Source organism: Podarcis bocagei, assembly GCF_964188305.1.
Source record: "Podarcis bocagei genome assembly, chromosome: 2".
In the NCBI taxonomy this organism is placed as follows: domain Eukaryota; kingdom Metazoa; phylum Chordata; class Lepidosauria; order Squamata; family Lacertidae; genus Podarcis; species Podarcis bocagei.
In genome coordinates this window covers 72,974,656-73,000,380 of record NC_138126.1, presented here as the reverse complement: position 1 = coordinate 73,000,380, position 25,725 = coordinate 72,974,656, and the positions used below count along the sequence as shown (strand labels likewise).

The 25,725-nt window shown below is 41.5% G+C and overlaps 1 protein-coding gene across 2 annotated transcripts in view; it reads right to left on the bottom strand.

The window, feature by feature from the left end:
* Positions 1-25,725, bottom strand: part of TRPC7 (transient receptor potential cation channel subfamily C member 7) — a 107,408-nt gene that overhangs the window by 27,013 nt on the left and 54,670 nt on the right. For both annotated transcript variants that reach the window (XM_081185553.1, XM_081185554.1), the window contains exons 4-6: positions 13,393-13,557; positions 7,607-7,823; positions 3,649-3,882 (exon numbers count right to left, since the gene is read on the bottom strand). In XM_081185553.1, the coding sequence (XP_081041679.1) occupies positions 3,649-3,882; positions 7,607-7,823; positions 13,393-13,557 (616 nt within the window). The remainder of the gene's footprint in view (positions 1-3,648; positions 3,883-7,606; positions 7,824-13,392; positions 13,558-25,725) is intronic.

Below are 25,725 nucleotides of genomic sequence, written 5' to 3'. Positions count from 1 at the left end.
AAGGCTACCCTCTATAGGGAAGTTTTTAATACTTGATGTCTCATTGTGTTTTTATGCTTTGTTGGAAGTTGCCTAGAGTGGCTGCAGTGACCCCATCACAGGGGATGAGTACAAATAATAAAAGCATCACCACCATCAACTAGCATCACATTTCAGAGGATCAAGGTGCAGCAGATGTCTAAAGGTATATATAAGAAGACAGGATATTGCCTTGCACTAACCCAGGCAGGGACGTGGGTGGCGCTGTGGGTTAAACCACAGAGCCTAGGACATGCCGATCAGAAGGTCGGCGGTTTGAATCCTCGCGACGGGGTGAGCTCCTGTTGTTCAGTCCCTGCTCCTGCCAACCTAGCAGTTCAAAAGCACATCAAAGTGCAAGTAGATAAATAGGTACTGCTCCTGCGGGAAGGTAAATGGCATTTCCGTGTGCTGCTCTGGTTAGCCAGAAGTGGCTTAGTCATGCTGGCCACATGACCTGGAAGCTGTACGCCGGCTCCCTCGGCCAATAAAGTGAGATGAGCGCTGCAACCCCAGAGTCGGCCATGACTGGACCTAATGGTCAGGGGGTCCCCTTTAACTTTACTTTTATCTTTAACCCAGGCAGACCACTAGTCTGTCTAACTCTGTCACAAGAGACTAGGGCCCTGCGGGACTTGACATCTTTCCTCAGGGCCTGCAAGACAGAGCTGTTCCACCAGGCCTTTGGCCAGGGCACAGCCTGACTCCCTCCTGCGGCAATTTTCGCGGAGCTCTGGCCCAATGGTTGCCAGTGGTTTATTTTTAATTAATTTTATAATGAATGATTTTAGAGTGTTGTGTTGTACTGTTTTATTGTTGTTAGCCGCCCTGAGCCCGGCTTCGGCTGGGGAGGGCGGGATATAAATAAAAATTATTATTATTATTATTATTATTATTATTATTATTATTATTAACTCAGTACTCTCTATAGCAGGCATGCCAATGGCAGTCAGGGATGTGACAAATGTGCACTATTAGGGCTGGCCTGGCCTGGCCCAAGACACCGCACTGTAAGATGGTACTCCACACTCCATTCTACAGATTTACTGGCAACTGAAACTTACTCCAACACTGACAAGGGGATAGTGTCCTCCATCACACTTGAGGCAGAAGGTTAAGGGTTTTTTTTTGGGGGGGGGGAGGAACTATGGGATATATTGCCTTATCACCAAGGACTAGGTGGGAGGAGTGGTGGAGATCAGGAGGAACAGTCAGGGTGCTGCCGCCATTGCTCCCAACATCTGCCACATGAATCAATCACATCACACTGCCTAATGGTAGGGACGGTACCAGATCAGGGATACAGGGAAAGCACAGCAGATCAGCCACTAGGTTAGAAACAGAGAGAAAGGATGGGCTCTTTTTATCAGCTACCAGAATGGAAAAAACATTGCAGATGACATTCCCCCTATAGCTTATAGTGGTACCTCTAGTTATGAACTTAATTTGTTCCGGAGGTCCGTTCTTAGCCTGAAACTGTTCTTAACTAGAGGCGTGCTTTCACTAATGGGGCCTCTTACTGCTGCTGCGCCGCCACCAACAATTTCTGTTCTCATCCTGGGGCAAAGTTCTCAACTTGAGGTAACTCTTCCTGGTTAGCGGAGTTTGTAACCTGAAGCGTTTGTAACCTGAGTCATTTGAAACTCGGGGTACCACTGTATTCCAATTTATATTATCTTTTTCCTTTACTTAATTTTTCTTAATCTAGTGTAGTATTTAGAGGCTTCTGTTGTCTTTTCCTTTTTTTTCCTTTCACTTGAATTTAGAAAATATGTTTACAAAAAGAAATGAGGAAACTCAGCCATCCAATACTATGATTATTCAGAACAAAGATGCTGACTCTGAGGTATTATAAACAGACAGACACACAAATAACTAAGAAGAGAAATAATAGGCAGAAATATCAAGTCTCTGACAGGCCCTTGTCTGAATGTCTACTTTTATGATAACTAGTTGGATGTTTTAGTATTTCCATTTTTGTGTAGAATTCTGTGAATTACATTACAGGAGAATCCTTTCTTGCTGGTTCACTTTGTACTTCAGAATAATGCTGATTACACAGTTGTTCCACAAGAGGGAGCACTTACCCCACAATATGTAATAGCAGAAAGGTAAAATGGTCTAGCAGTGTCAAAAAAGAATATAATCCATATGCATGCCCTGATTAGTAACTGCTTTACTATGTGTGTGCACAAAGTTTATCCTGACACATTTTCTTAGAGAAAATGTAAATTATTTCCAAGTGTTCTGCATCTGGGTGTTATAAGAAATCAGCGTTGCTCTTCTAAATTCAATAAAAGTACATTGTGTCACATTACATCTGAATACTGTTATTCTTTCCTGGCTTCCCTGTTCTGCAGGTTTTTTCCCAGGCAACTGTAACAACCGAGCCCAGAAGATGTATGGCTCAAAATTATGGCAACTTTGTGTGACAGAAGAAAAACATTTCAGTCTGCTTTTGGTGACCTAGTCCTGAAACAGCTACAATCCTGTTTCTACAATTGATGACAAATTACATTAGCGCATCAAAATCCAAAACTCTAGAATGGATTATGGAGGCCCAAACAGATTCTTCCAAAGATGTATATTGGAATATAGGAGGTTGAGATCAGGCAAACCCCAGGGACGTCTGCACACAGATCACCCCTTACATTTAAGGAGGCACTACAGACACAATTTGCAAGGGAGAAGCAAAGACTGAGGGGTGTAGTGCTTAACCCTCCCCTTTCCCCTGCAACCCCCCAGATGCTCTCTCTCCCCAACCCCATGAAAGCTCTGCGTGCATATTTGATATCATACAGGGAAAACAGCTTGGAAAGCAGGGGAAAGATGAAGGTTAAGCACCCCCTCTTTGCACCTGCATGCTTTTGCCTGCAAATCACTACCATCACCTTTACAGCGCAGACATGCTGCTGGGTTTCCAAATGCATGTGGGCCACTGATCATTCAGTTTTGGCCTCACTTGTATTTCCTCATCTAGAGGAATCTGTCTCAATGCATTTTGACAACAAGCTCACAGTGTGGGAATGGTGCTTTGAATTGGGATTTTAGTTTTGCAAAACCTGATTCGGGAAATTGCCATCTGTCACCAGACCAGACAAAACTTTGATTTTTATTTTTTTTAACCTAGTGCCCTTTTACTAAGGAGCTGCTGGCAGTCAGTGATAACTATAGCCAAATGTTTCTTTTCCTTTTTCCCCTTGGAGAAATACTAAGGGGTCCTACCCTAGCAGTGAGTCATATGCCAACGCTTCCCCAGGAGTTTCACCTGCTAAATGTACATACATATTATCAAGCTGTGAATGTCTCGTTCGCTCGGTCTCTTTTTCTTTGGGAACACAAAGCAGATCCCTTCATCTGTAGGTTACCTTTTGTACGGTGAACCTCGACAATGCAGAGGTTCTTCTCCTGTGCGGCCTTGAGGTTGTTCATACAACTGCATTCGGTTTGATCTCCATACAAATCTGGAATTTCATTTAAGAGCAGACTTGTCTGATTCTGTATTAGTTGTTTTAACAAACTGGCTCAATGAATAATTTGCAAACATCCCCTGACCTTCAGGAGAAGAACTTTGCTGCTTCTGCCTGAGCCGGAGCAACAAAAACGTATTAAGTAACAACCCTCTCTTACCATATGTGAAGTAGGCAACCTGAGGAGGAAGGGTGACATTACTGAGGTCATCAACGGGAACGTACAGGTCCACGTATTGTTGTGCTTCTGATGCCTTGAGAAAAGCCATGAATCTGGCAGTGAAAGAAGCTACAAAGATCGAAAGCATCCCAAAATCCAACAGGTTCCAAAGATGCATGACGTATTCCCGGGGGCCTTCTTCCCAGATTTCTTTGCATTCGGACCATATCATACCTGAGGGGAGGGCAGACAAACTTGGCATCATGTCATCAGCAAGGTTGGCAAAGGTGTGTCCCTCAAAATCCTCAGCCATGCCCAGGCACCAGATGTTGCATTAAACTTGCAAAAACACTGTCTCTCTGCCTCTCTCCCCTGAGCAACACGGCAAAGGCAGCATTTCTTCAGCTCCACCCAAAATGTGGTCCCTCCTGGAATGCAAAAACTTAGGGGCCAGAGCAATCTATGTTCTCTTATAGCTGTCCTTCCGAATATTCACTGACTCTCAGTATAACAAATCACAACCAACACCAACAACAATAGTTCTGCCAAGTCCTCAAAGCACTTCATGTACATTTTATAGTTGCAATCCCCACAATAACCCTGTAAGAGAAGTTAAAATAGGGTTGTGATATTTCAAGAAGTAAAAATCTGGACATTTTGCTGATTTCCCCAAATTCCTCCCACACGCTAATTCTGTCATTGGAAACCTGGACATGTCCAGGAAAATCTGGACGTATGGCAATGCTAAGTAATGTGGTGGTGTCTGGCCTAAGGCCGCCTAGTGAGTTCATGGCAGAAGCAAAATTCAAACCAAGGACCTCCTGATTTGTAGCTTAGGGCTCATCCAGACTTCCTTTTGTGTCACATTTCTAGACACAGGTCCATGCTTTAAAATGCCATGTCTGATCACTTGGGTTGTTGTTTTTGCCCTGGCATTTTACCCACAAAAGCCTAGTCTATACTGCTGAGTCAGAGTAAATGGCAATCCTCAGAAAACCCAGATTGCTGTTTATTCGGATTTTGGGTCAAAGCATGGGTTTTCCTGGGGAAAGAGGCAGGTAAAAAAGTGGAAGTGCTCAGACATGGAGCTTTAAAGTGTGAACCTGTGATTAGAAAGTGTGGAGCAAAAGGTGGCTCATAGCGACTATGCTACACCAATATCAACCAGGAGAACTCTTGTAGTAATTCATTATTTTCCACCCAAAACTCAGCTATGAAGAATTGTTAATGTCACAGGACCAGTTTTCACATCAAATGCAGTTTTTTTCATTGAAATTCAGTTCACTCTGCTTAATTCCAAATACCATCATCCTGACTGAGTGAGGTTTCATTTGTGATGTAATTGAGAAAATAATTGGGGGGAAACCAGAAAAAAATTGTAGCAAGATGTAAAATGTTATATTCTTTATCTAGGCTGCAGAGAGAGCTTGCACAGGTTGTGGGCAGTTATTCTAAGAGAACAGTAGTGAAAATGGAAGATATCTTGGGGATGGGCGGAGAGGACAAACAGATATCCTGAATTTGCTTCACTTGTCATGCACCTGTTATTCTTTTCTCAAAATACAGATCCCCTGGGAGGCATTTCAATATGATTTAAAAGAAATAAATAATTCATATTGTCATTCATGAATTTTTTACAGCTTGTCGCTTATTCACTTTCCCAAATCTAATATCCCACCCAACTGTTGTTTAACGCACTTTCATTTGGGATGCACAAAGATTGCATATCTTTATTTGCACTGTAAATGAGCAGGCTCAGAGCCAGGAGATTCCATTGTCTGAAGGACGGTATCAGCTTTTGACAAAAAGAACTCAGCTCCAAATCTTCCAGGTAGAATTTAGAGCACCTCTGCATGGGAGGGTTCCTTAGTTTCATAGAACCATGTCAGCCTGGGGCAACCCAGGAAAAAAACATGGGCCCACCCGCTGCCATGTCAGTTGTGGCGCAGCAGGTGTAGAAATTCAATTCAGGTATGCAAGCAGGTCCTGAGCACTGCAGTCCTCTCTTCCTGCAGTTTCCAGGAACTGGGATTCAGAAGCATGCTGCCTCCAACAGTTGAGGGGGAACATAGTCATTTTGGTTAGTGGCCACACAGCAGAGCAGAGTAGTAGAGCATCTGCTTTGCATGCGGAACATCCATGGTTCAATCCCCAGCATTGCCAGGGGGCTCTGAGAGAAACCCAGATTTGAAATTCTGGAGAGCCACTGCTAGTCTCTGTGCATAATACTGAGTTAGATGGTCTAAGTACGAGGCCAATTCCTATTTTCCTAAGGAGGCACCCAGTACTTGCTATTCTCAATGGGACCTTTTCTCTCATTGCTAACAGCAGGTGTATAAACAGCCTCGGCCCAGTATACCTGAAGGAGCATCTCCACCCCCCATTGTTCAGCCCGGACACTGAGCTCCAGCTCCGAGGGCCTTCTGGCAGTTCCCTCACTGTGAGAAGTGAGGTTACAGGGAACCAGGCAGAGGGCCTTCTTGGTTATGGTGCCCGCCCTGTGGAACGCCCTCCTATCAGATGTCAAGGAAATCTGACTTTTAGAAGATAACTGAAGGCAGCCTTGTTTGGGGAAGTTTTTAATGTTTGATGTTTTATTGTGTTTTTAATATACTGTTGGGAGCTGCCCAGAATGGCTGGGGAAACCCTGCTGGATGGGCGGGGTTTTATTTATTTATTTATTTATTTATTATTATTATTATTATTATTATTATTATTATTATTATTATTATTATTATTTTGAGGAGGGTAGATTCTGATTGGGTCCATTGCAGGGGCAAAGAGCTATACCTCCTGCCAATGCACAGTGGACTTAATCCAGTTTGGGCTTCCCCGTATCACATCTGCTATTTATTTATAAAAAATAAACCAAGCATGGCAGAGTAAACTATGAGACACATCACAAGTGGTTTGACCTTCAGCCTAAGAAAGTGAAACAGCACCCAGTAAAGCAGCTTCTGAGGGGTTTTGTGCATTGTTCTCCCATGTAAACTTTGTTCTCTCATGTCAATGCTGCCTGCTATGATCTTACTGATTTTCTCAGACTGCCATATAATTCACTGGGGAATTATAAGATCCACACATTGGCACAATTTGGCTTGGAAAGATCAGGTGTGTTATACAGGACCACCAAGGCTGTTTGGAAAAAGTAGAGACAGTCTTAGTGTTTGAGTTCCAAGATAATTTGCTTACCAATGGATAGCAAGAGAGAGGGCAGTCAATCATGTAGGCAAATGTTTTCTCCCCCATGGGACTTCAAGCACTGCTCAAAACAAATGCAACTGAGCTGAGCTACACTGTTTGTTATCAGCCCTTGAAAACATTCATAAAGCTGTATCAGAATTGGCAAGCTATTAAACAGAATGGTATAACTTCCTAGAAGCAATTTAAATGAGAAAATCAAACGACACTCTTCTAGAAAGTCGGATAAAAATAAATAAATGAATAAAATCCAACATTATTCCAGAGTGCCTGGAGCAGTAGTGATAAAGATTTCTCTGATTATGAGCAGGGTACCAAAATCTTCACACGGACACACACAAGGCAGATACCAATTCACTTCTTTAGCCAACAGCCTCACCACTGGATCTTCATGCCTTCCTCATAATTCCTGTTGGCAATAGTCTTTTTTAAAACACCAAGGATGGGGAATCTGTGCCCCTCCTAGATGCTATTGGCCTCCAACTCCCATTAGCCCAACTCCAATTAGCTCCAATTAGGGCAATGATCAAAGAGAGTGGTAGCTGTAGCTTGACAACATCTGCAGGGAACCACTTAGGTACCTCTGATGTAATGTTACTGTCAGGGGATGAAAGATTCCACAGAGAAGGCCCCTTTCAGAGGCATCCCTGAGCTCCAGCTTTTAGCCCTGACTTTTCTCTCTGCTCTTCACTGCCATCGGTCTGTGTCCCCTTGACCTGTGCCTACGAGAACAATAGGTGATTGCATTTCCACTTACCTAGAACCCATTTCATGATGAGCATTTCTGTCCATGAGAACTGTGTTGTTTTTACCCTAAATATTTGTTTGGGATGATCCATGGCAGTTTCATTGGGTAGCAGCTTGACTCCTTCAAATCGGTCCGAGGCGTTCACTACTAAGAGTCCAAGGAAAATGGTGAAAGAAACGGCGTGCGCCACAAACTTCATGAAGGGGCTCCGGAGTGTCTGTCCCAGCTGAAGACAAAGGACATACAAAGCCATGAAGCTGACTTCAACATTTCTGCCGTAAGAAAAGCAAGACTTTCTTCAGGTTTACATGGCACAATTTTAATGCCTGAAGCATTATTTAAGAGTAAGGCAATTTCAGTAATTTCAGTGGCATCTACTTCTAAGTCATGGATTTGAAACACAAATACTTCACTTACAGGTATTCTAACACAGTCCTGCTAATGGTACCTATGCACTTGTACATGTGACATTTCCAAAATAAGGATCGCCCAGAAGTTGTACTTATAAGTCATTACCTCCTGGGACCTAAAAGTAAGGTTGCCATATTTCAAAAGGTGAACATCCGAGCTTTTTTTTGGGCAAAGTTGTTGAGTTGTTTTTAGCTTTTGGGGGACCAAGTTGCAATTTATTTGTCATTTTTGAGTTATTTTTATATATTAAAAAAATTGGCAAAAATGGCACTGCTGCCATTGGCTACCATAGGTTTGGACATTTTTTCCTGGACATTTTCCCCCAGACATTTTTTTCCAATTTCTGCCCGGACACTGCTAAAGACAGATGGATTCTGGAAATGTCTGGGAAGTCACAGGTGTGTGGCAACCCTATTAAAAGTACGGTACATACTAGAGGCCCTGAATCTAGTAGAAGAAAGAATGTTAACATATTCAGTACACTGAAAAGTCCAACAAAATGCTAAAACAATATGGCATCAGTGTGCCTAAAATGGACACACATGTATTTGTTTCATGCGCATTCCCACCTGGGTGATGAAGCAATGAAATTGCTTTAGGTGAACACCCTAAAAAGCCGGATTAAAAAAGCCCCTATCAAATAAACAGTATTAATTAAGCAATAATGCCGGAAGCATCCCTAAACACTACATATGTGATCAACAATCCATGCGTTCTGCCCATATCACATGGAAAGGGAAGTGTGAGATGGGTGGGTTTGATTTTAAGAGCAAAAACGGTGGATGGACTGGGATGGCTAATTCCTCCTACTGCCTCTTCTGTATGTATCAACAGGTACAACAAATGTCCCGGCACATTTTTCCTCCCCAGTGAAACTCTAATATTAGACGTGAGGTCACATGGGAAAAGAAAGGGGGGTCACAGCTCAGAGGTAGAACATCTGCCTTGCATGCAGAAGGTCCCAGGATTAACCCCTGGCATCTCCACATAGAGATGGGAGAGAAACAGACCTGAAATCACTAACAGTCAGTCTGGACAGTACTGAGCTACATGGACTAATGCTCTGGCTCCATATAAGGCAGCTTCCTTGGGGAGAGAGATTGCAGGTTACTAAACCATGGGTGGGTGGCGCTGTGGTCTAAACCACAGAGCCTAGGGCCTGCCGGTCAGAAGGTCGGCGGTTCGAATCCCCACAATGGGGTGAATTTCCGTTGTTCGGCCTCAGCTCCTGCCAACCCAGCAGTTCGAAAGCACATCAAACTGCAAGTAGATAAATAGGTACCACTCTGGCGGGAAGGTAGACGCTGTTTCCATGCGCCGCTCTAGTTTCGCCAGAAGCGGCTTAGTCATGCTGGCCACATGACCCGGAAAAAATGTCTGTGGACAAACGTTGGCTTCCTCGGCCACTAAAGCGAGATGAGCGCCGCAACCCCAAAGTCGTCCACGACTGGACTTAACAGTCAGGAGTCTCTTTACCTTTAACTTCAAGCCATGGACAAAGGAGAGCATTTTATAGTCGTCACCCAAGTGTCTCTTTCTGCTTTTAATACTGGCCTCCTATCTCTCTCATTGTATGTGAGTGGGGGCATATCTAGATTAAAACAAATTGATCCATAGCTGTTTAATCTACTTTGGTCCTTGCCCACTCCACCACATTGTAACAAGTTTTCACTATGAAGTTTCAACATTTTAAAGTTTCAACTTTGCCAATAAACTCTTGCAATAATGTACCAGTAATTGTTCAAGAGAGAAATATTATCTTTAAAGAAAGAAGAAAGAGAGAAAGAAAGAAAAAACTACAAACAAATTTACAGACTTGTCACACTTCTGAAAAACCTAGGGGACTTCATAAAGACTTAAATGGTTTTCTCCAAATGTGAGATCAAAATCTATTATCTTTATCCCAATATTTCCATAGTGCTTCTATATTCACTTTAATCATATAAACAAAGGATTCTTTGAAGCCAGAACATCTCTTTTAAAGCTTAAAGCACACACAAATATTTTTGCCAGACCTGAAACTTAGCTTCCACAATACTAACATAGCAAGTTCATGAAGTGTTGATATAATTTGAAGCACATTTTTGCATAAACAACTCAGCATAAAGGTCCAAACACCTATGGATGGATATTCTCATATTGAGTACAGAAAATATTGTCCTGAGGAAAGTTTTTGAGAATTTTATATTATGTATAGGCTGGTTAATATTAAAAAACACACCTTTCCTCTCATTTCAACCCTGCTGGCATTGAAAATCCTGAAGGATCCCCCAAACTAATGTACACCCCTTTCTCCCTGCAGAACAAAACTTGTAAAATACCCCAACTCACTGAGATCTACCAAGCCCCAATGTTATCTGCCTTTAGGCACCTGTTTAAATTAAGACTAAGAAGGCCTTTGGATGAATAAACTTTCTAGAATGGGTATAACTACGGTGCTTTGTTTTGGTTTTACTGTTTTCAGCTTTGTAGACTTTTCAGGTCCTATCTTAACTATTTTTATTTTGACAGTGGTTTACTGCATTTTGTGGTTTTGTTTTTACGTTATTGGATATTTTATTATGTGTGTGTGTGTGTGTGTGTGTGTGTGCGCGCACACACACACACACACACACACCCTTTTAATAGCCACAATTGAAACCTCCCCATTTAGTGCAGGGAAGAAAAGTAGTTTTGCTTTTTTAACCTCATCTCCCTGTCCTAATACCTACTTTGTAGATATTACAAGCTGTTGTTGGGGGCTCAAGCAGGCTCATTCTACTTCCTCATATTCCTTTGCTCCCAAATGATACTCTTAACATTCTGTAGCTTAGATGCTGTCAGGATCCTTTAGGCCAGGCATAGGCAAACTCGGCCCTCCAGATGTTTTGAGACTACAATTCCCATCATCCCTGACCACTGGTCCTGTTAGCTAGGGATGATGGGAGTTGTAGTTCCAAAACATCAGGAGGGCTGAGTTTGCCTATGCCTGCTTTGGGCTCTGGGTGGCACTAAGTTAAGCTGTTTGTTGTGCAGTTTTTTTAAAAAACAACAACATTTAATTTACAAATGAATGCACTTTCACATACCTGGGGTGTGCCTCTAGTATGCAGTCCACTACCTTATTTTTTTGAATATTTCCCTTCCAAAATGATAGGCATGGGACCATTTGGCTTTAGTATTGAGAGGGTACGATGACGATAATTGCAGTGTGAACACTAATTGTGAAAAGTCAATCCAGTGCTTAGAATTTATTCTAGCCAAGGCACTCTGGCTTCTTATTTCATAACATTTGTTCTGCAGTATCTACCTACAACAATATAGGGAAGAACTGCTGCTTTGTCCTAATGACTTTTTGTGTGTATGTGGTGTTGGTGGAGATAACATTGATACTATTTGTCTAAGCAGCTGTATGCAGAAGCAGCACATCTCTGGATTTGTGGAATCTGATACATGTTTACTCAGAATGCCCACTGACTTCAGTGGGAATTGTAGGTAAGTAGACACTGGATTGCAGCCTACACCAACAGAGACCCAGGTGTACATCACACAATCAAAGTACTGCATGCATTGCCACGGAAATAAGGTTGCATAGAAACTCTTTTTAATATAACTGCTCTTCTCCAGTGATGTCAAAAATTCCATGTTCGATCAGGGCTGCATCAATATTTTATTTTCTTTGTTAGTCTGATGAAAGCTGTGGAAATCGTCCTTGGAATGACAGCTTTCAAAACTTCATAAAAATATAATTTGTAGGAAGATAAATAATGCAGAACCTCAGACCTTCAGAATCATCCCAACACTTCTCCCTTTCCCAAAACCTAATATTTTGGATATCTCTCTAACTGATATCTGTTCAGCTGGTGCTTGGACATGAGTGGCTTAGCAGGTTTCAGTTACTGCCTTGATTTCAGTTACTGTCTGGTTTTTATAAAAAAATTCCTTCCAGTAGCACCTTAAAGACCAACTAAGTTAGTTCTTGGTATGAGCTTTCGTGTGCATGCACACTTCTTCAGATACTGTATCTGAAGAAGTATCTTCAGATACAGTATCTGAAGAAGTGTGCATGCACACAAAAGCTCATACCAAGAACTAACTTAGTTGGTCTTTAAGGTGCTACTGGAAGGAATTTTTTTATTTTGACTATGGCAGACCAACACGGCTACCTATCTACTGTCTGGTTTTTGTCTCTGTTTTTTCATTTTGTTAAATGCAAACCATGCCTAGGTGATTATGACACTGAAAACGTTGCCTTCCAGATGCAGTTTGGCTCCAATTCCCATCAGAGGCGGTTTTGTGGTACCGCTGGGCACTGCCCTGCAGGAGGCACAAAAACAATGCTGTGGAACAGAGTGTGAGAGGCACATGGGGGGCATTGAATTTTAGCATTACACAGGGTGCCACTGAAATTTAAGAGTCCAAAGTTTGCCACTGCTCCCATTAACCTCATGATCAGGGATCCTGCAAGTTGTATTCCAATAACATCTGAAGGGCACCATGTCACCTACAGTGCCTTACAGTGTCACCTTCCTCATGTGTCAGTTCCCTTAAATGTACTGCATGTGGCAGCTTGGGTTGATAGCAGTCATTAGGCCTAAGGGACAGATAGGAAACCTGCAGTCATCTTGTTGTTGGGCTACCCGGCTGAAGGGGATGTGCATGTAGTAGTAACAACAGGAGCAAAGTTTCTTAGCTGATTCTTCTAAAACTGCATCCACACATGACCCCTAATAACTAGTAAAATTGGCATTAGGTAAAGGTAAAGGGACCCCTGACCATTAGGTCCAGTCATGGCCAACTCTGGGGTTACGGCGCTCAACTCGCTTTATTGGCTGATGGAGCTTCCGGGTCATGTGGCCAGCATGACTAAGCCGCTTCTGGCGAACCAGAGCAGCGCACGGAAATGCCGTTTACCTTCCCGCTGAGCAGTACCTATTTATCTACTTGTACTTTGATGTGCTTTCGAACTGCTAGGTGGGCAGGAGCAGGGATTGAGCAACAGAAGCTCACCCTGTCATGGGGATTCGAACCGCCGACCTTCTGATTGGCAAGTCCTAGGCTCTGTGGTTTAACCCACAGCGCCACCCACGTCCATTATGCCATCCCTTATTTCCTATTTTTATTTGTGCTTTCCCCACCTGTCTCTAAATAGCATCCTTCTCCTTCTCATCTCTAGCACTTTGGGGAACAAATTTCAAAACAATTTCGGAGCTGCCTGGCTGGTTTCTTCCTATCCCTTTATCACCCCACAGGAAACCCTTGAGACTTTCTTCTAGCCCTCTTGCAACCGGGATGTCAATATTTGTTTGTGGTCTTAGTTAAGCATCTGCCTTGGTATCAAGCCCCACAGGAATTTACAGTGTGTAAGTAATGATAAACAAACATGCACCTTAACCAATCTGTACCTTGCTGCAGGGAGCGATCCAATATGCTATGGCAAGGAATGGAAGGCCGATGGAGACTCCGAAAACAGCCAAGAATTTCACAGCAATGGACTGCTGGCGTAAGCCTGAGAGATTTTCATACCACATGGTGAGCAACTGCTGCTGACAGTTCGGATGGGCAACAAACTGCAAGAGGAAAAATGAATGTAAGCATTGCCTGAAGAATATAAGAGCTGATCAAGAAAATAGCATGAGTCCCCTGACCACAGGGGTGATGAAGCTGTAAATATACAGAGAAACAGAGCCCCTTTTAAACACTCAAAGCTTGTAGCAATGGCAGAGAACAAATCCCTGGAAAACAGAGAGATTAGGCCCATTCATGTAACACTCATCATCTATGTCTTATCAGACAAAACATTGCTTGTTCCAAAAGTTTAAATCTAAGGTACTTCCAGACAGGAATTTATTGTGGAACAGTATTCCTCATCCATGCAAGTTTTTTTGCAGCATCCACATAGCACTGTTAGCAACAAATTGCTAGTCACCTCCACCCCCCCATTTTAATTCTGATAAACCCTTTTTGCAGAAAATCCAATGAGTTCTTTAAAAAAACAAATCTGTTGGCAATAATCCATTTGGAACATATGCAACATCTACAGTGACTTGAAAGCACCCCCATTATCTCTGCAGATTCGTCTCTTATATCCAACAGTGATCAGTATCAATAGCAACAGTTTAAGTTGCCATCTCAGGATATATTCACCGTTCAAAAAGCCACAGTCTAAAAAAACTCAAGTACTAAAGTATTCCCATTATGACTGTATTCTCAGCTGCAACCCTGCTGTGTTCAGCTTTCAAAACACACTAAAACATCTCTTGTAGTGCTTCGCTGAAGAAGTCTGGTGTGAATGCTAATGTTAAGGAAGTTATCTTAGAAAGCTTTGTAGAGAAGCATCTAGACTAATGGCCATCACTCCATATTGCTGTAGTAAAAATCAGAAATGTCATTACTTATGAATGCCTTTCCTTTTTTGTTTCCTGAATCCACTTTCAGTGTTATTGATGGCTCCATAGTCTAGTGTGATAAGAGATGCACTTTCTGCATCTGGCATCTTCATAATATACTTTTCAGGGCAAGCTGAATACAAGTCTCTTTACCCACCATATTTTTGTGATTTTAAGTCATTCTAAGTTGTAACCCATGCTGGGAGCTCAGGGTTATAGGCAGGTAATAAATTAAAACACTACTACTATTGCTCCTGCTCCTCCTCTTAATTTCTACCAGTAATCAACTCAAAAGAGCAGCATAGCCTGTAAGCAGAGAATTCACAGATTCATTACCACGGAAATCCCAAAACTGCTCATAAATTTTGCTAATAGATCTGCAGGATATGAACAGAATTTGAAGGGTTGGAAGGTGTCTAGAGTCCTGCCTTGCTATGGTTACTACTGGCATGCCGAGAACCTTGTCCTTTTGTGACCACTTCCGGGGCTTACAATAAGGAGGACTTGGAGAATATCTAGTGAAAGATGGACAGAGGTCTATTGTTTTTATTCTGAGCTCATATTGCTGCCTTCTAAGAAGCTTGTGAAAGTCTACAATGCTGTGGTAGAAAGAACATTGCATCCTTGTCAGAACATAATCATCATCACTTTATTTGTATGCCGCCTCTCCACAGTTAAAACAATGCTCAAGGTGGCTTGCAATATGAAAAGATTTACCTAATTGCAAATACAGCAAAGTAGTCAGAAAAATAAATAAAACACATTAAAAACTACATAACCAAACTGAACAATTTCCGCATAAAAATAAAGCTACAAAAAGTTAATATCAGTGATATCAGCAACAACAGCAAAAACTCCCAACAAAACTTTTCCCCAAATACCCCAGTCCTTGCTGGACAGCAGCCACAGCAGTCCTTATGAGGCCTGTCAGGCCCCACCCTGGGCCAGGTGGAGAGGGGCAGGAATGGGGCCCTCTTTGACACAAATACACAATTACATTGGTGGCACGTTAAATCAAATTATAAGAGGCAGCTTCAATTTAGTGAGACATTCACAGAAAGCAGTTCATCATGCGTGTTGCGCCTCTGGTTTCACTATGCCATTTGCACCAGTTTGTGGTGAAACTGGTATATCCAACAGGTTATGAAGCAAACACAGTGGTACCTTGGTTCTCAAACTTAATCCGTTCTGGAAGTCCGTTCCAAAACCAAAGCATTCCAAAACCAAGGCGTGCTTTCCCATAAAAAGTAATGCAAAATGGAACGATCTATTCCAGACTTTTAAAAACAACCCCTAAAACAGCAATTTAACATGAATTTTACTATCTAACCAGATCATTGATCCATAAAATGAAAGCAATAAACAATGTACTGCAGTCACACAATCAATCAGTAGCTGAACTGGGTTCCACACAGTCACAAAAACAAAACAAAAAAGAGCTGCAAAAGCAAAAACGCAAAAAAATAGCAATAACAGACAGACCTCAGCGTAACACTCAAAACGGAAGTGTGGCACTCAAAACGGAAGCGTAACACTCAAAATTCGGCTTCCGAGAAGTTCGCAAAATGCAACACTTAACTTCTGGGTTTGCAGTGTTTGGGTTCCAAGCAGTTTGAGTACCAAGGCTTTTTGAGAACCAAGGTACCACTGTAACCAGAACTGAATGGGAGCAGTCTACATACTCCCTCCTACATCCACCAGCACCTATGTTTTGCAGGCATGTAAAATATATACCCCTTATTTCCCCCACAGAATATAGTAGTTGCTGTGTACTTGCAGCTCTGTCTACTCTTTGGGTTCCTATGGCAGTATATATTCTTTGGATTATGTTTTTCTTCCCAACACATAGGTTGGGTGGGACAAGAGTTAGGGGACAAATGAGAGCAGAGTGGGAGGCTTGAAACCACAGGTGACCAGCCCTTGGCATTGGTCCCTAGTATCTCTTTGTCTAATATTTTCATTGGAACTTCAGAGTATGGTGCTGATGTCAGCGTGCACATAACTGTACCCCTTTTGTCCACCACCATATTTTCATTTTCTTTGCTGGAAGAAAAACCATCATAAAAAACCTCTGTGTGCTTTTCATTTTTCTTGTAGGCACAATGCAGACAATTAAATCAGCTTTTAATCAAACCAATGCCAAAGGCAGTTAGAGTCCAAAATGTTTTGAACAAAGCAAACGAACTGCTTATTAGTTTAAATGTTAAAACTCCTCCTAGAGGGGATATGACATCTCACATTTAGGAATCATTAAATATTGTCTAATTTGAGCTGCAAAAGCAAGCTGAGGGTGTATATCTACAGCTGGAGAACTGTGAATGTCATTAAAACAGAGCATGGCCTATATAACAATATAGAACAATGCAACAGAATAGTTATTATGTAATAGGGTTGAAAGAGATTACTTAATCTTAAGTAGCCTGGGCAAACTGTCTAGCAGCATAAGGCTGGTGACTAGCTAACAATCAGTTGGGCTAGTGCTTTCCCACAGGAATTGGACCACATTTGGTCCAGTGGAAATGATTATTGAAATATTTATTGATTTTTTTAGTGCTGTTATTTATTGATTTCCTGGTATACAATTTCCTTTGCTGGAAGCTGGAATCTAAATGAGTGTCTTATTTAATCAAGGAAGGAAATACAAGATTTCCAGCTAGGTTGTAGGGGTTGGAGGGTACCCGCAGTGAAGACTCAACAGGTAAGTGTGGTGCTTAACCCTGTCCTTGCCGGCTGATTCTGTCTGCAAATCTGACTCTGCAAATCACCTCTCTTTTAGACTCCATATCTCGCTGGCAGTGAGCCTAGGTCACCATCATCTTTGTTAATGTTTTTATCTGTAAAATTATGGGGTTTTCCCTCAAAAAGAAAGCCCAGGCTAACTAATCGCATCATACAAACACAATATTATGAAAAATACAAACAGTTAATAAAAATGCTGCAATCAGCTAACAGAGCTGCATAATCAATGCACAGGAAAAAATAGTTCTATACCAAATTCACAAAGATTAAATCAATAAGCAAGGGGTCTCTCTCTCTCTCTCTCCCACACTCACCCACCCCATTTATATGACTCCACCAGTCACTGTTGTTAATGGGGACAAGTCCACCCTAAATACTAGCAGAATGCAGGAGAAGAATCAGGCACACCCTAATTAATGCAACGGTAGCAAAAAATAATGAGAGCCACCATGGCAAAAAACCACACATTTTCATGTAAAACCTGTCCACCCATCACAGGTCAATAGAGAGCCACTGCTCTCTGCTACTCTTATTCTAACAGAGAACCTTCTGGAGGCAATTGCCTCCAGTGGTTGTTGTAACCACCAATGAAACATTTCAGTCTGTCTCTTCCACTCATGGGGCTTGATGCTCCAGGTAAGTTTACTCAAATGTCACTTAACTGGAAAGACACTCCCTGCTCTTCAGTGGATGTGGGGCAAGGCAGAAATGGCCTTGATGGCCAGCATTTCCCTCAGTGCTCCCCAAAAGGTTTGCTCCCTGATCTTGTTACCTCTGCAAATGGAACCACAATTTTGCCCTGATAATGTCAAGTTCTCCCCTCATAACACCAAGCCATTAAGCTGTTCACGGATTCTGTCAGAAATAAATGACAGTTCACTTGTCCAGTGATATGCATAACATATGAGATACATGAGCCCAGGGGATATAATTTTTGCTGACATTCAGAAGGTATATACTTCTTAATTCTTTCTTCCATAAAGTTGGGATCCTGCTCCAATCTAGTTGAACACAAATGAAATTGCCTGGTATCAAAGCATGGTTTCCTAATGACAAATCCACCACAGCTTCACAAAGGAGTTTTTATTAGAAGAGATAAAGCTTCTTCCTTTTACATATTTTACCCCAGAGTGACTCCATCTCTGCACAACATATAATGTGACTGACTGCTAATAATCTTTCGACATGATTAAAGATAAAGATAATGAAAAGGAGAGATAAAGAAAATGTTATTATCATAGTTTATTGCATTTTGTGAGAAAGCAAAAGGAGATTAAGGCTCTTCAAGAGGAATTTTTTTTTAAAGGAAAAAGTGTTCAGAGACACAAGCCCCAGGGATAGTATGACACATCTCTATATAAATGATATCTCAGGGGGAGAAAAAGACACTGAACACCAGAGAAAAACAGCAAATATAACTTGTGAATTTATTGCAGCCGGCTATAAGTAGTACATTGGTAGAAAAATAAAATAGTAGCATTTATGGTGTGATATTTCAAATGATTATAGACTCTTGTGGGTATATGATTGAGTTCCATAAAAATCAATAGAGTTTTAGGCACTGATTTCAAAGGAATGATTATCTCTGAACCTGGACATAACTGTGACTGTCTGATAAAGGTAGCATCCAGATGACAGACTCACCGACAGCTGATGGAGCAGCAGAATATTAAGCTGGAAGGGACATCAAGGAAGAGACAGCTAAGCAGCAGATAAGTTTCACACTAAACTACCTGCGCTGGAATATGGCAGGTGTGGGCTGCATTTGGGCCTTCAAATGTTCCTGAATTAATAGTAATAATAACAATGAACTATTTTTCCTCCCCAAAAATTAAACTGAAAGTGACTTATAAAATGAACATTAAAAACAAGTGGAGCACATCTGAATTTATTTATTTTTATGTCAAGTATCTCTCTCTCTCCACCCCCCCCCTTCTTAATTTGCCTCCCATCAATGGTGGTGATCAGGGTGAATTAACTATGCCAGCTTCAGGATTGGGGGAGGTTCTGCAGCTGGGTTGGGGTGTGCTGGGTATGGATAAATGATAAATTCAATTCTGTTTGCACTTAGGTAGGTGATCCTACCTAATGCATACTATCTGAAACAATTTGTGAACCAAAATGCTGCCCTCCTTTGAAATTCATACTTCTCCAAATTCTGCAATGTACTTCTCCAGCCAAGTAATGTGTACACAAATACATAGACCAGGGCATTGTGTTAAACCCCCTCCCCCCACATATTAGTGAAAGCAACACACAAAAATACATTATAGCTGGGAAAATTGCTTTGCAAAAATGTGTGTATTAGGTGAAATGGCATCTAAAAATGTGTAAATTGGGAGAAATTTGCATCCAAATGCTGATAAATTTTCATGACGGCTTTTTAAAAGCAACAAGACAAAGCTGCAAACTGATGTTGAAAAGTTTGGGAGAATGAAAAACCAGGAGAAATTGAAACTGAGAGCTTTTCTCTGACAAATGTGAAAGCCTTTTGATTTTGTGGATTGAAACCTCCTCCCATCTGCCTGAAACTCATTCATCCCAATAAATCCTTCTTCCCTTCCCTGCTGCTAGAGCACTGAGAGCAGAGGACCAAAAAGAAATGTGGCCAAACCCAGGCAAGCAGGTACCTATTATTAACTGACATGAATGGTAAGCATACCAACAACTGCAGTGAATCACAGTAGAATAGGCACATCTATTTATAGTTGCGGGGCTTCATTAAATTGGAGGCCCCTAGTCATTGCTAACTGAATTTGAGAGTACAAGCTATTCTCAACATGCTGCATGTTCCAATAATTATTGTAATAGAAAAATAATTGATTGCATTTGGCAGCAAGGTACTCTAAGACTGGTTCTGTTATAATTCATCATATATTTTAATCTACTTCAACACCAGTAGTATGTAGGAACAGCTAAAGCAAAAACAACTATGAAATGGAAAGTGAGAAGGGATTTTTGTCCTATCTATGTTTATTAAAATTCATGGAAACATATTTTCTTCACAAAACAAAGGTTGGTGGGTTGCTAGACTGGAATAAAATTAGAAGGGACTGAAAAGTTTAACAAATTTAGGCTCTGGCAGTCAACCCCTTTCCCCATTGTTTTCTCCTTTTTAAAGAATGAGTCAGTAACCTGTTGCAAAACTGAGCAGTATTAACTATAGGGTCTTCAAATAATTACTTTATTTAGCTATTTCCCTTTCCTAGAAACTGACATCATGAAAATGTGAAAAGAGGCTGTTAATGGCTTATTTAGAATGCAAGCATACAAAGGAACACTATAAGGAAAACATCAAAATAAAAGTCTTCATCTTATGGTGAAGACCTTGTTGCAAAAAGAAAGGAAGAAAGTCAACCACTTTGGCTACAATCCTATGCACATGCACCATAACTACGAGCACGCAGCATTTTATTGTACAAAACTGTCATGGTTAAAACCTGCAGACTGTATGCTGTAGAGAATAGGGTTAAATATGGTTGGCCTTGCTTTGGCACATCAAGAAAGAGAGCACATTTCTCATCTTCCTTTCTCTCTGCAGGCATAGTGCACCAGCAGGTTATGTCAAAAGTGTTCCATAACTTTAAGCCACCATCTCACACAGACTTGTTTGCTTTTTGCTCCCTGTTGTCCAGCTTCTGAATACCCAATGTTTTTATTGCCTTTGTAGCCCACACACAGCCTGAGCCCATTATTTATCCCTTTCATAGAAATTTTGCATGCTTGGGGTTGTCAGTCTGTTTTAATTCATAACCTTCACAAGCAAATATAAACAAAAGTTTCCTCTAGGTTTATAAGAGCTTTTGAATTTTAAGAGAAACTGATAGATGCTAGCATCAATAAAAGGATCTGTGCACAAACATTGGACAATGCCACAGTTGGCCTCACCTTAAGAATGTTAACCACAGTTCATCAGTTCAGTGGGTTACTTTTCTTGTCTTTGCCCCCACTCAGTGAAGCACGACCCCCGTGAGATCCAACGATTGGCCAGCGGCATTTTTAGTCAAGAAAACAGCAAGCGAACAAAGTTCAAAATGCTGCAGCTGAGCTCTGAACTTCATTTTTGTATGACTTCATTTTACTGACTGACTAGCAATGCCTTGCCCTTACATAACATGGAGGGCATGGCGAAGGCATCCCAGGAGGTTCAAGGAAAATGCTGTTCTGAGAAAGTCTGGAAGGTTCCGTGAGGTTTTACCAAGTTCCAGAACATTCTTGGAGGCTAGTGAAAAATGAACCCACATACTTTCCTGAAGCGTTCTACTTCATTCTGTTTTCCCTTTTATGGCAAAAATGAACAATGTGATACAATTCTTAAAATGTTTACATGTATATAAAATGCAATTTATTTTATTTTTAATTGCATTGTTTGCTACTTTGTTGTTTGCCATCCTAAGGTCCCTTGAGAGGAAAGGTGGGGCATTTTACAAACAGACAAATAAATGAATGAATTGATATCACAGTCACCCACACTCATGTACACTACCTGTTGAACAGGCAGAAATGTTTTACATTTTTGCATTATACCCTCCTCCTGCTGAATATTCACACCAGTGTGACCATCCAGTTTAGTGTTGTTAGCAAAAGAAATGAGGATGAATAACTTGAGTGGCACTGCTATGGAGTGCTCTCTCTCTACCTTCAAAGTTTTGGGGTGCTAGGTGAAGCCCCTTGTGTTCTCCCCAGCTTTTAAGATTCTATGGTTTTACTTCTTAAAAGATTACTTTTTGTCTTCTGCTTGCTGGTTCTTAGTGTTGTTTACTGATTTTTTGTTGGCATATGGCTTTATGCTACTTTTCATTAATTTTGTGTTGACATTGCTTTTATAAATTGTTTTTGGGGCTATGGACCAAGATATGAATATACAAATTGCTTAGAGAAAGTCAGAAATGCTTACAGAAATAAAGCAATAGCTGAGAGGGTAGTCCATGACAGGGTTGTGGTTCTCCAAATATACACAGTGCCTCAGATATTTGCCTGGTTTGCCCATCTTTATGTTTGACCCTGAGTTAGGTAAATATACAAGATCTGGAATATCACCCTCCATTAACTCTTAATGCCAGAATGTTTCCCTTCTGTTTTTTGTATTCACATTAATTTAGCATCAAAGTATGAAAAGAACATACTTTAAAGGGTTTGCTGCTCCTGGAGAAATATATGTAGACTAAATTGGGAGCAGCCCAGGTCACACACTCCGCAAGAGCCACTAATTGGTTTCATTAATCCTTTTAACTTTAGTAATCAAATTTTTTATCTGTGGTCTGTCTAGGTTGCCATTTTATTTCAATAGCTTTCTCTCTTCCCTATAAGGCATGGAACCCTTGCATGGGCAGTGAGCAAAAAGGAAGCTTAAGAATTCAAATAAAATGAATCACATGTGAATAACATGCTAAATGAGATACCCATGCCAGTAAGGATGACTGTGATGATTTATGTCGACTCTGAAAAGATAGGTATCTAGGCAAGAAAGCACAAAGGGTGCATAGTTATGCAAGCAAATTACAGTACAGTTGTTGAAAAGTTTTAACTGTGCGGCAGTTACTTAAATGAGCTGGGATTAGGGCCGGATCACAAGAACCCCGAGATCTTGGAACAGGATCAACTAAGGCTGAGAACAATGCCAAAATTCAGCACCTTTCATGCTCCATTCTAAATAATAGTTGCAGTGCCCCTGCTGGCACCCCGAGGCGCTGCACTCAATGCGACTGAACTCCTAAACCTGCCTCTGTTGGGTCCTTGTTCTGTGAAGAGAATGAGAGGAACGGACTTCTGCACTTTGTAGCATCTGAACTTTGCCTGCCAATTGGAGCCTAAACAGAAGGGTGTGGGCATTTGTTTCCAAATTATTCATTTTTGCCCTTTTCTCATTATTTATGTATTGGGTCAGATGCTAGCCAAGATGGCTGTGTACAACATCCAGTATCGAAGGCAGTATGCCTCAGAATATCAGTTTCTGGGGTCATGAGTGGGGAGAATGCTCTTGTGTTCATGACACGCTTGTGGGCTTCCTATAGGCATTTTGCTGACCCCTCTGAGAACAGAATGGTACATAAGAAGATATCACTGCTATTTATTAGTTGTTGTTTTTCTAATGTCTTCTGTTTATCTTTACAAGATACCTGAATTTGCTTCCTTCAGCTTATTTACCCTCCTGGCTGCAGCTATTCTGTTTCACAGAGAACTGATTTCTTTTTGTATGCCTGGCCTCTCCTTGGCCACTGTACAGTGGTATCTCAGGTTACATACGCTTCAGGTTACAGGTGCTTCAGGTTACAGACTCCGCTAACCCAGAAACAGTACCTCGGGTTAAGAACTTTGCTTCAGGATGAGAACAGAAATCGTCCTCTAGTGGTGCAGCCCCAGCGGGAGGCCCCATTAGCTGAAGTGGTGCTTCAGGTTAAGAATAGTTTCAGGTTAAGAACGGACCTCCGGAACGAATTAAGTACTTAGCCTGAGGTACCACTGCATTTTCTTTCACTTTTGTAGCTATCTCTTCCTGTCATGCAAACTGAGCTAAGAGACTGAAGCAGAAGTGACTAAACACCCTCCCCACCCAATAAATGAGCCAGTCCTCCAACATGCTGAGAGAGGAGGGGAGGAAAGAGGCTTCCACGCAGGATGGGGGAGGTTCAAGCATCTTGACTGTGTGACCAATGCAGTGAAAAATCCAAATTTAATGGAGCAGGCAGTCGTCCGCTTGGAGCATCTTCCCAATCTTAATTATTAATAATGAAATTATGGGGGGGGGGACGTTTCCTGAATCAGCTCTGTATTTTAAATAGAATTTGCAAAGCCATCTGGAGAACTGTTTAAATTTTATTAATTTTTTTTCTCCCCAAAACCAATTTATGTGCCTAGCTGTTAATTAAACTGAGAGAGGTGCTGTGCCTTTCGTGGTGAGTAAAGAATTGTACTGGCAGCTGTGGGAAGCTGGAGCTGGGCTCTCGAGAGCTGCAATTTGGTGGCATAGAAAGAGGTGCACTTGACGTCTCGAATGAAGGTGATGAATGGTTCACCTCCCAAGGAAGACTCCTGGCTTCATACTGGGCTATATTAAACGAAAAGTGCTGGGGAGGGGAAAACACATTTTCATTACAAAATGGCTTGCGCCTTTCATACTTACAACATAAATCCAAGGTATTCCATAATGTGTTTAACTGATTTTATTCTTGCATTTTTATTTTGCTGTAACCCAGTCTGGAAGGAAATCCAATAAATGATATAATCATCCCCACCACCATTGATTTTATGCTGGCTCCAGTTTTTTTGTTTTTTGTTTTTTGAGGGAGTGGGATGGGGCTTGGGTAATGCTGCTGTTAAGAATTTTTAGACTCTGGGCTTGTTTTATTGAAGAGTGTGCTTCTTTAGATGTTAATATGTATCATTTCACTTACTTCAAAATGTGGTAAGCTAGTTCTGCTGCAGTTTTTTTTGCTGGGGGGGGCCTTCCTGTTCATTCTACTGAATGGGGCCCTGGACCTGTGCTATACAGAATGTAGCTCTCTGTTTGAAGAGCTGTCCAATCCAAATCCAGTTTAAAGATAAGGAAGAAGGCAGCTGCCACCACTGCCTCCAGTCAAGGTGTCCTGAGTTGGCCTCTCTTCTCCACCCTATAATTGTTCACATGCCCCCTCTCTGCCCAGGAGCCCAATTGCTCATTGCTTTCAATGAGAGAGTTTAAAGCTTGCCTATTGAGAACTGGAACAGCTGAAACCACACCTCTCATTGCTGAAAGAATGCCCCTTGCGGCATTCCAGTCACAGTTAAATGCTAGCCAGAAGCTCTACTGACTAACCCGCCTGGCCTGACGTCTGATGTACAGTACAAGCATCTGAAGGGAGGGAGGGAGACTCCATGCATGCAGAACACATGATCCAGAACCCTGGGCAACCAGGGGTTCAAGACCACATTCCAGATCGCCTTTCTGTCAGATGTCTGCACTGCACACACACACATGCCATTAGGAGGGGCTACTCATCACAGCCCCATGTGTGTTCTTCTGATCCATGAGTAGAACACTCAAGTAGGGCTAGAATGTGGGAGGTAGGCCTTTGGGGGGAGGATTGTTTGAAGTTCCTTGTGGGCTTTTTCTTCTGTTTCCATTATCTGACGCAAAGCAACTTTTGAGGGTGTGTATAAAAAGCTGCCCCTGTGCTACTCCTTGACAAGAACAACAACAACAAAAATCACTTTCTTATCTGTACAGATAAGATGTACCCACAGTCCCAAGGGTTTTTTGCAGTTACGGCTGCATGAAAAGGCAAGCTGAAAGTACAGATTCTTTCCACAAAGGTCAGATTGTTTATTTTAGTGATATTTGTGATGTTTTTCCCTTGGTGTTTTATAAAGATAGAGACCATCTTTCATGATACTTCATCTACTCACTATAGTACCGGATGTACTTGCATTCTGACAAAAGCAAAATAATAATTCATAGCTTGGACTTTGTTTTTTAAACCTTTGCTTATCTATATACTATTACTGAATATGTGGGAAATAATCAGAGCCCGCCTTGAGTCTCTCTCTCTCTCTCTCTCTCTCTCTCTCTATATATATATATATATAGTAGTACAATGGCTGTATCATAGCCAATGATGTTAATCTGAGGCG